At 45.9% G+C, this 10,469-nt stretch overlaps 1 protein-coding gene across 1 annotated transcript; it reads left to right on the top strand.

Moving 5' to 3' along the window:
• The first annotated feature begins 4,176 nt into the window (after positions 1-4,176).
• LOC121838159 (ATP-binding cassette sub-family C member 3-like) lies at positions 4,177-8,068 on the top strand. The gene is made up of 4 exons (XM_042294242.1): positions 4,177-4,365; positions 5,060-5,314; positions 7,259-7,324; positions 7,847-8,068. Exons 1-4 carry the CDS (start codon positions 4,177-4,179, stop codon positions 8,066-8,068), a joined length of 732 nt encoding a protein of 243 aa, XP_042150176.1.
• The last annotated feature ends 2,401 nt before the right edge of the window (positions 8,069-10,469 follow it).

The following is a 10,469-nucleotide window of genomic DNA, read 5'->3' as shown; positions in this document are numbered from 1 at the left end:
CCCTATTTCCCCCGCGTTTTCTTAATTTTTGTGCAGTTTACGTGACCCATTTCATCTGGAAGACTCAGAAACGAATTCATGCATTCCCGCACAAATCAGTTGAAGGCACGTTTCGAGGTTTTTTGCTGTAATATCTCAATGGCGTCGCGTGCGTTGCCCTCGCTAACAACAATTTTGCTGCCAGTAGGCAAAAATGACGACCCCACGGCTTTAACTTACTACAGAAACTAAGTTATGTATGATTCATACATGTAATAACTTAATTTATGATTCATAAATTAAGTTATTCATGATTCACAATTTTAAATTCGTGAACATTTAAGAACGCCAGAAAAAACAAAAACGCTAACGAAACCGCTAGAAATCTCGCCACCCGCAAAACGGCCATTTATTCTGCTAGACGACTCAGAAAACCACTATATTTAGCGGTAAAACCACTAAATTGGCAACGTTGTTCTGTAATATAGTAGGCTTTCTAGAGAATACACTGCCACGCTATCAGGTAGTCTTAGAACACTTCCGATCTAAGTATAACTACATAGACTAAACGGCTTGCAGTATTTGCGAGATCGAATCTACGTACTAACTACGAGGAAGTTAATAGTCATACAATTTTCAGAATTGTTTCAAGCCTAAGGAGAAAGAATTGTGCGCGAAAAAGTACCCAGAGAGGAAGTGCTGCAGGAGTAAACGATAGATGCTGCCACTGCACTCTATCGTTGTAAGCGGCCACAAAAGTTGGAAACGCAGTCGATCACGCTCAAACGCGAATGCGTGAACCAGCTTTGAACGTTGAGACTCCGGCATCTCGCCATCCTTTGACTCTTATAGCTGGCCTGTCATCTCCTTCCGCAGCCTCATCCTGAAAGGCTTCAAGTCTACCCTTAAAGCGGGGGACATCCCTCCGAGTCTGGAAGAAATGAACCCGGCCGTCTGCTACAAAGAAATGACGCGGCACTGGAGGTAAGTTTCTTTGTTTCGTAATGCTCACGTCCAAAAAGAAAAAGAAATACTTGTATGCATAAAAAAAAACATTTATTTCTCTTTTTTCCTTGGATAACCCAAAGGTGCTCAAAATGTATGGCATTTATGGGTCTTTTGAGACGTCATAGTGTCAGGTGACGTCATGGTTTACCTGACGTCACAGTCACGTAAAAAAGACCCGAAAGTTTCCTTTTTTGTAGCGTGAGCTACACTGGCCGAGGTTGAGCAGTTTCGCGTGGCTCGCATAATGGAGCCGTGCTCCGTGCTGCGCAAGCGCGAGGAGCAGTGACATCACACGGCGCACAGCTGGCGTGCCGGAGCCGCCGCCGCCGCGGGCTCCGCCGCCACCGCGCGCGCCTCGCCGATCTTCGCATTCCAGAGTGACGCCATAGCCACAGCAGACGCACTGGCGCCGCCGCGTGCCCAGTTGTCTGCCTTCGTTGCGCAGTAGCCAAGTCTGACGCTGCACCGGAGCTGCTTAATCGCCCTTTTCATTTTGTGCGCATAAGTTCACGCTACGTATATCCTGGCATAGCCGAGCTAAGCCACCGCAATTTTTATGACTTGTCCCCGCTTTAACTCCACGGTCAGACAGACACTGTTGTGAGCACTGTGACATCATCATCGTGTGAGAGCGGAATTGGTGAACTTTACATGAATTATCGGTTCGAGGAGAAATGCAATGAACGGAATGGCAATACGTGTTTCTGAACTATGAGTTGCTGTGGTACATCACATGGAAAAAAACACATTCGGTTAATTTTGCGCCTGTTGGATAATAATGGCAGACCAAAATTGCGTTTTAAAGCGGGAAACTCTACTTTCAGAAAAGAAATGGTTTAGTATAAATCGGGCAGCCTTGTTTTGAACTGACTCTAATTTAGGAGTCATGTCATTTTTATGTTGATGCCATATAATGCTCGCATATTCTAGTTTAGGTCGAAATATTGTTCTATAGACCGGTAATTTAGTTGCTGTGGGGGCCAGATATACGATCCGCCTTAAAAAAATAGTGATTTTAGTGAGCTGTTGATTATGCGGCTTTTGTTTTGACTATATGCTTTGGACATCATGCTAAATGCACTAAAATGAGAATTTCAACCGAACAACAACAAACATCGCAATGTTCCCCGAAAATATTTTAGATGACAGTCATTAAATATTATTAAGCAGTCATTAAACTTTTCGACGGGTGTAGGTTTCATTCCACGGCTCTATAGTTTCTTTGCTTCGAATCCTGTTGGCCACATTCACGAAATTATCATTTCTGTTTGTTTTTTTTATAAAATATTGTAATGTTCTCGAGCATTGTAATAGCCCGTGTATCACTAAACGTCAATCAATCAAAATTTTGATATTTTGTTGAAAACTTTTTATTGCACGGATTGTCCCAGCAAGTTGACCATGCGTAAGGTCGGCCTGCCTTTGTGATGCGGCGACACTGGCTTGAGAGATTTAGCCAGTGGATAGTACCACTGGTAGTCTGGTTTCTTTAACGTGCATCGGGCAGTAGTGATACACGGCCGCACGCGGCTTGTCCTCTTTATGTTTATTTTATCTGTGTTCTTTTAACAAACATTTTACCACGAGGTCCAGACACTCAGAGTGCTTTCGTCGATCGTTTCTGGTCAAGTAGGGTCCTCTCCGCATGCGATACGGTGTTCCACTTTAGGGAATGATTGTCTGTACTCGTGCACTGTTGAATCCCATTCCCTTGTCTGATGTTTGTGCGGTGCGTATGTCTATAGAACCGGAAGTTAGCCAGCCCCAGTGGGCGTCCGGTGTCTTCGCTGTAGATGAGAAATTTAGCCAGTGACCACTGTTAGCCTGGGTCCTTTAGCATGCGTCACACAGTAGTTATATACACGTTCACACGCCGGTAAAAGGCTGATCCAGATCGAAAGAGGCAGGTTGAACCAACACTACCTAGAATAGTCGAGGCTTACGAAGACCTCTTCCTCCATGTGACGTCATCACAGTCGTATGGCGTCAACTCGGCAATTTGAACCGAGCACGATACCGAGCGTCCTTCGGCACGTTAATTGGACACGAGGACCAGACGAATGCTGAAGCAGCACTCGCGTCCAATCAGCGTCTTTGCTCGATCTCACTGTGATGACGTCAGAATTCTATTGCACAAGCTTTGATTATTTTAGGTAGCTTCGGTTGAACGTAAGATTTTTCGGTTCTGCAGAGCGAGCCTCTCGTTCCTGGTGCTCCGAGTTGCAATGTGTGTTAACGCAGTCAATCACCACCCCCCCCCCCCCTTCCCCTCTTTGTCAAATGAGGAAAAATGACACAGAAATAAAAGGCTTGCTCGGTTTGTGCAGAGTCGGCGGCGGCGATGCCGTCCAAGGAGCGGGTTTGTCGTCCAGCTCCCTATTTTGGGCCCTGCTGAAGTGTTATCCGGGACCGCTGTTGCTGATCGGTTTCCTGGAGACGATATTCTGCCTCAGCGTCATCTTGCCCATCTACTTGCTGGAGTAAGAAAGGCTGCAACCGAGGGGTTCGAGTCGAAGACTCGATGACGCTTTACTGGCGGGAACCTCTGAAAGATGTTACGCGCATAGAGTATCACCACCTTGTTTCCCTGCTGTCTGGTTGGCGCCGTCATTTCGGTAGAGTGAGGGTGCAACTGGACATAGTTACCATTCGAAACTGAGATTTTCTGAGATTTAGATATGGCGTTAAAAAGCTCAGAGCATTTTTTTGTAGCTTGTTTTAACTTTGTTGTAGGATGAAAAAGCGTTTTCTGTAATTTCAGATAAAAATTTAAAAAAAACGGCAACAATTATTTTAAAGAACCACGATGAGTAAAGTGTCGTTACTAGTTTATCAGTGGCTCTAGCAGGCAAGGTACCTTGAACGCATTTCTGACTGGTGGATTCAGCATCCTTTATATACGACAACCTGGATTAGTTTTGTGTAGCCATTCTGAGTTACGCCTAATTTTGCGACTAGGAGTTTATACTTTTCTCGGTAATAAAGGCATTACAACCTTTCTATGTGTTCAGTTTTACCGTGATAAAAATGATTCCAGCAAAACCCTTATTAAATAGGGCGTGAATCTAACATAAAACGTGACAACACCATAACCATAGGGCTTTGTCCGTAAAGCAACTGGAGCAGCAACGGGAACGGGGTACGAAAGTGAGAGCGAACGATGAAAGGTGCTTCTGCTTCTGACGAGAGATGGTACTCCGCAGGGTGATGATTCAGTTTGTCGGCGGGAACGAGCCCTACTGGAAAGGCTACAGCTGCGCCCTCTTGCTGGCCGCCTCCAGCATAGCTGCGAACCTCCTCTACTCCCAGATCTACTACTTCTCGGTTCGCCTGGCGCTCAGCGTCAAAACCACGCTCATCGCCTGCCTCTACAGGAAGGTACGAACCGCTTCGCGTTTATTATGAAATTTTCATGGAACGTACGTAAAAGCTTTACGCTGCATGAGCTCGTGTCATCGCTTGGAGCACGGACTAAGCACGCGCTCACAGGCCCCGCGACCCGTAGAAACGTTACAAGATCAAAGTCAGTTGACAAGGTTCCTAGAACGCCTGGAGCCTTTACGTGGCGCGTCCGCTCTGTTAAAGCCCCTTTATGTTTCAAAAGTAGCGATGCAAGAGGCACGTGCAGCGTGCAGCCCTTGGAAGATCATGGCGGCACAGCGCAGCACTGAGCTAGATTTTAGATGCTATGTTCTTCCTAAAAGATGAGCGCGGCACGTGTCTCGACCATTTCCACAACGATGAATTGTCAGCCAATCCCTTTGCGAGGATCGGTCTGCCTGGTGATCGTTGGGGGCAGAAAATTGGTTTAGAAGAATCAGAGAAATGATACGTATGTTTTTTTAGACTTAAGCTAGGTGGCGCAAGCTTAAAATAGGGTATAAAAATTAACATTCATCCATCCATCCATCTATATGTTAGTGTCTGTTTGTGTCCGGCTAGCAGGCAGAGAAGGCAATGCCGCTAAATTCCTGCAGGATACAGCGACTTCACTTTGACCCAAAGGTTCGCCTCCCGCCTTTCGAAGCGCCTGGCGACTTCGTTGGTGGAGATGTTTCTTCTTTTTGTACAGGTGCTGACCGCTTGGAGTACTGGCGGGGACCAGATGACCGCCGGAGAAGTGATCAACAGCATCACATTGGACACAGACAAGGTGGCCCAGACGTTCGTCGTCGTCGGCGATATGTGGGGTGCACCCCTGCGTCTGCTGTTTACCATGGCGATGCTTTGGCAGTACTTAGGACCCTCCAGCCTCGTCGCCATTCTTGTGGTGGTGATTGTGCTGATCGCGTCATTCGCCCTCGCGCGCCGAGTGCAGGCGGTTCAGGTGAGGCGATGCGGTGTCCCGGCGAAATCTTTTGGTGGCGCCCTCCTGTGGTTCCCTCTCATGACGTCATTACCTTGCGAACTACAAGTTCGATGGTGTTTTTAATGCGGAGAGAAAGTCATCTGCTTCTAGCACAGGAGTTTCTGTGACGTCAGAACGACGCCGAGCTTTGACTTTGATTGAAAGGATAGTGGGTAGACCTCAATGCTAGACGCCCTGAGGTCTACACACTATTTTTTTTTTCAATCAGCCAATAGGAGCTTGTTGTTCTGACATCAAAGAAGCAGACGAACTTGTGCTTCGCGTTAGCATGGTATAAATTTGAAATCATTGCGCTTTGAAACGAAGATTGCCAACATTGTCAAAATTGAAGTGCTTACATAACACTTATTTCCGTCGGTAAGAAATCTTTTGCTGACGTTATGGTAATCATTTAGTAATTGTGGAAGGCTGACCACAGGGGCGCTTTCGATCGCGCACGTCGCCAATACCCGCAGTGTTGTTTGATCCCAGAATCTGTTCTAGGGCTGAGTTTGATGGAAAAAAAACACGAACCGTTACGCTTGATTGTTACGCTCGCCCGTTGCGCTCAACCGACACACAGGTCAAGCAGTGTAGCCCCGTAAGGGCTCTATTGCTAATATGGCCTTTACGTCATGGGGTCACGGGACACAGTGAGTCACGTGGCACCGTGACATCACGTGATTTAACGTCAAGTCCAGGTGTTACGCGGCGTCCTAACATCACGCTATATCATGACGTCACGCGACACTGGCACCATGACGCCACACACACATACACAGCATGCGCCCAGCACATTTGCACCAAATTCTGTGAGTCTTCGCGTGTTTATCAGATATATTCAAAGCATGTTTAACATTTATACACGTCACGCGTCTTTGTTGCAACAAACCCGACCTCCCATATTGTGGTAAAGAAAACAACATAAAACGAGTTTGTCTGCACATACAATAGGCTTAAGAAGCAAGAGAAAAATAAGTAAGCGCAGGGCTCGACGTTTATGTGCACAATATCGCCGTTTATTAATTGAAGAATGCAAGTCATCTAGGGAAGCTTCATTAAACAATCCTGATAGAGACTGACCGCAGCTTTAATAAAGCGTAATTTATTTATACCGCTTATATCTAGGATTCCGTGTTTTCGGAGTTTATTTCTCGTGAAAGTTTGAGGGTGTTTTTCGGAGTTTATTTTTCCCTGGGGATTCAGGGTTTATCGGAGTTTATTTTGGTAGATTCTAATCTTCAAAATGGGAGTTTATTTTACTGGGTAAAATTTAAAGATTCGAAAACAAATAAATAAGGTCCGGGTACCATGACCCGGCATTGTCCTGAAGGAACCTCAACGTGCTAAAAAGCAAACCTCTTTTTGTCAGTATTTCCGAATTTCAGGAAACTGAAGTGGAATCTCCTCATGACCACTGACCTCCTGCTCGTATAAAGTTTAGTTGTGAAACTCCGTCTTTTTTGTTGTTTATTGTGTCGCTGTGACCTCGAAATTCGGAGTTTTTTCAGATAAATCCGAATTAACGGAAAATTTACCGGCGAGTCTTTTTCGAATTTATTCGGATTTATCCCAAAACACGGAACCCTACTTATATCACTCTACTAAAGGACACCTTTTTCTGGCATTTCTACATAAGATAAGACCTCCCGAGCACAGCTGCGATCGGCGCTCAATATGCGCGAGCGCATGGGTACCTATAGTTTTTGCTTCATTGGGAAGAAAAGTTGTCCTCAAGTACAAGTAGCTGGTACGTACTAGAATAGAACTGATCATGAAGAACAACTTGTGTTGAGCTCAAGTTAAACGCGAGCTAGTCGGCGCAGCGGGGACTAAGTAGCGATGGTGACAAAGACGAAACAGCGAATGCCTCATCTTCTGGGGGTTTTAACAGTCTATCTCTATCACAATCTTCCCTTGCAGACCGATCAGATGGCGACCAAGGATCTTCGCATCAAACATGTCAATGAACTTCTCAGCGGGATTAAGGTCAGTATTCCTGTCATTTTAATGCATAATTGTATTCTTACATAAGCTAACTCAGATTTTGCAAGCGTGCAAGGCCGCGGGTTGTGGCCCATTAGAAGGCGCCAGAGTTGGCCAGATGCCAGAATCTTTGAAATACTATAACACCAACAACAACAAAGAAGGGAAGGTGTAGAAAGAAGAACGAAGCGTATCTTCGAAAATACTTTGTCAGTTTCCAAAAGCTTCGGAAAGAAAACTTACAAAACTCAATAAAGAGGAAATAAGAAGAAGGTTATACGCTTTCAAAAAAGCCAGGGGCGCGTGCAGGAAGGCTGAGACTGGACGTAAACGTGGGCTGTGTTTCTCATAGAACACAATTATGCGTACAACGATTCTATCGATAAACAAAAATGCATCTGTAAATTCTTTTATGGAAAATTTTATCGAGACAAAGTGTTTTTGTGTACGCAAGATGATAAAAAAAAAGTTATGTACTCAATGACTGGCAAGAGGACATGGATCTCCCCTTGCTTTCCACGCCAGATATTGAAGCTGAACGCCTGGGAGCGGCCGTTCGAAGAACGCGTCGTCAACTCCCGCAAGAAGGAAGTCCAGATGCTGCACAACATCGTCCACTTGTACAGCGTCATGAACTTTGTCTGGAACTGCATCTCCTTCCTCGTGCGTAAATTGTTTTATAAAACTAAACTCATATTTGCGAGAAACCAAAACGGTCGTGACATGGCGATTCTTGCGCGGTTCTAGATTTACGCGTAGGACGCCGAACTCTGACCATCATTAAACGCACTAAGTGGTTTGTTGTCTCCAAATGTGATGCCTAAATAATCGCAAGTTTTTAGAATGACAGCTAGCCAATTTTTTAATATTGCTTCAGCGATGATAGAACACGTACAGGAACACGACAAACACCATAATGGTGCGCCTTGGACGCAGTCTGATAGGTACCATCAGCTCGTAGCGTCGGCTGCTTCTGGACCTAAGGTGAAAGGAAGTACAGTGTCGCCTAAATTATGGTTCATGATGCCTTCACGCAGGTGTCGCTAGTCACCTTCATGACATACCTGATAGTCAGCAGCAAGACACTGGACCCTGTCACGGCCTTTGTGTCCCTGGCACTGTTCAACACCCTCCGATTTTCCCTGTTGCTCATTCCAGACCTGGTTGTTCAAGCCGTGGTGGTGAGCCCCGACCACATATGAAGATCAGTTGCATGTCCAGCCATTATTCAAAATCGTTCCAGAAATGTTTTTTCGCTGCTGTCATCCCTTATGATGGGGCGTTGCTTGATGCTAGCTCCCACCGCTTGGTGGAGTGACATGCTTGCGCTGTAGGAATGGGCCCAACGCACGCTGGGTTGTTACTCTTTAATGAACAGGAAACTTGTTCATTGTCACTGACAGCTTTGGAACGACAGGAAGGCTTCTAAATACACCGATTTCACTAAGCGTTCGGCGCATGCGTGACGCCGCCATAACTTTACATCACAGATGGCAGACAAGCGTGCTTGTAAGGGCCCGTGCCGTCTCGTGCTCTACACACGCAGAGCTCCAGCGAAGTTGTCGCACGTGTAGAAAGACTAAAGTTCCCTCAATGCATTGCGGCTGAGGTGGCGTAGTCAAACTGACTGGTGAGATCGGTCTATTGTCTTCAACGGAAGCTTTGTACCTTTATTGGCGATCTGGAACTTCGTGAAATCGCAAAACGTTTGTACAGTCTGAGCAATAAAAAAACAGCATGTTTTTACTGGAGAAAAGACGGAGGATGAACACTTCTGTAGGTCAAGAGCTGTCAATGGCTAAAACACTTTTAATTTTTTTTCTTGTAGTTCATGCCGCTCTCATTGTTTTTCAGCTTCACCTAACAAACATTTAACTCCCTGTGTCAGGCAAAGACTTAACTCGTATGGACGAGCTGTCGAAGGTGGGCTGCTTGTTTGCAGTGTGCAGTCGCCACCGGTCGCATGAGGAAGTTTCTGCAGAGCGAGGACCTGGACCGTAGCCAAGTTGGACGTCAACCAGATCCAGGTTAGCGAACGAGACATTCTTCGCATACTGAAAGTAGCTATACGCACCAAGCTTAGTAAAGCCAAGGTTGTGAAGTAAACCTCTCCGGACATGAACAACCTCTGTGTAATCAAAGTAGAAAAAAAAAATGCGGGCCTGTGTTTCTTCGGTGCTTCGCTGCAGGCTACGTCGAAATGCAGGCTACGTCGAAATGCGATTAGCATTGCTTGTGTTCCCTGAAGGCTATATTTTGCCGATTAAATAGCGCCGAAACCAAAAAAAAAGGTCACTAAACCCGAAATGTCCGGCCATGTTCATTCAATAAAGGTGGTCATGCTCAGCACATCGCCACTTATGTTCAGCTATCTCCTTTTCAGTCTGCTCTTTCCTCTTGCGAGGCGTCGTGAAGGCTGCAGCTTGCACATCCAGGGAGCGCCTCGTCTCGTGACAGAAACAAAATCCTTTTTGGCACAGTGAATGAGCGTCGGGTCACAGGATCTGGGGTCCTGGGTTTGGTTCTTCTTGAGGGACGTTCAGAATTTTATTTTTCTTCTCAATTTATTCCCTTATCAGTCTCCAACGCATGCACATGTTAGCATTTTCCCGGAGAGGCTGCTTAAAGGGCAACTCCCCTCAATATTTTCAAATTTGGGGTTACGACTGTTTTTAGCTCAGTCAGTGTCCTGAATTACAAGGTACAATCTTGTTTTCCGATATCGTGTGTAGTTTATAAATATCCCTGCTCAAAGTTCGGTTTCGGGCGTCAACGGCAAAACAAAAACTCTCTGCTACAGAGGCATAGCAACACTGATCATCGGCTCTACGGCCACTGGGAAGTCTTTTATTGTGTGAGGCGAGAACGGGAGTTTTGAGGACAAGGACGTATAGGACTAAATTTCTGGAGACAGTCGCATTGTTTGACGCATGACATAATGAGAGTGAGACACTAGAGCATTCGGTTCTGAAGCGCTCGGGGCTGCCCTCTCTGAGGGGGTAACGGACTTGGCCGGGTCCCTGGGGTTTGATGGCGAGGACGGAAGGACGCAAGAAATATGGATTAGAGTCACAAAAGACGATTGGAAGATGGTGAAAATTTTCGAGGGAAAATTGAATGGTGCACAATTAGCTGGCACAGCTGGGAA

This window comes from Ixodes scapularis, unplaced genomic scaffold, assembly GCF_016920785.2.
Source record: "Ixodes scapularis isolate PalLabHiFi unplaced genomic scaffold, ASM1692078v2 PGA_scaffold5__190_contigs__length_132052651, whole genome shotgun sequence".
Classification (NCBI taxonomy): domain Eukaryota; kingdom Metazoa; phylum Arthropoda; class Arachnida; order Ixodida; family Ixodidae; genus Ixodes; species Ixodes scapularis.
This window is presented reverse-complemented; position numbering and strand designations above follow the sequence as displayed.

What these genes read in the sequence shown, in the direction of transcription:
- LOC121838159 (XM_042294242.1), top strand. Translation starts at nt 4,177, where the DNA reads ATGGTACTCCGCAGGGTGATGATTCAGTTTGTCGGCGGGAACGAGCCC. An exon ending in TCGCCTGCCTCTACAGGAAG is followed by an intron (nt 4,366 to 5,059) that starts GTACGAACCGCT and finishes CTTTTTGTACAG; the next exon opens with GTGCTGACCGCTTGGAGTAC. An exon ending in AACTTCTCAGCGGGATTAAG is followed by an intron (nt 7,325 to 7,846) that starts GTCAGTATTCCT and finishes TTTCCACGCCAG; the next exon opens with ATATTGAAGCTGAACGCCTG.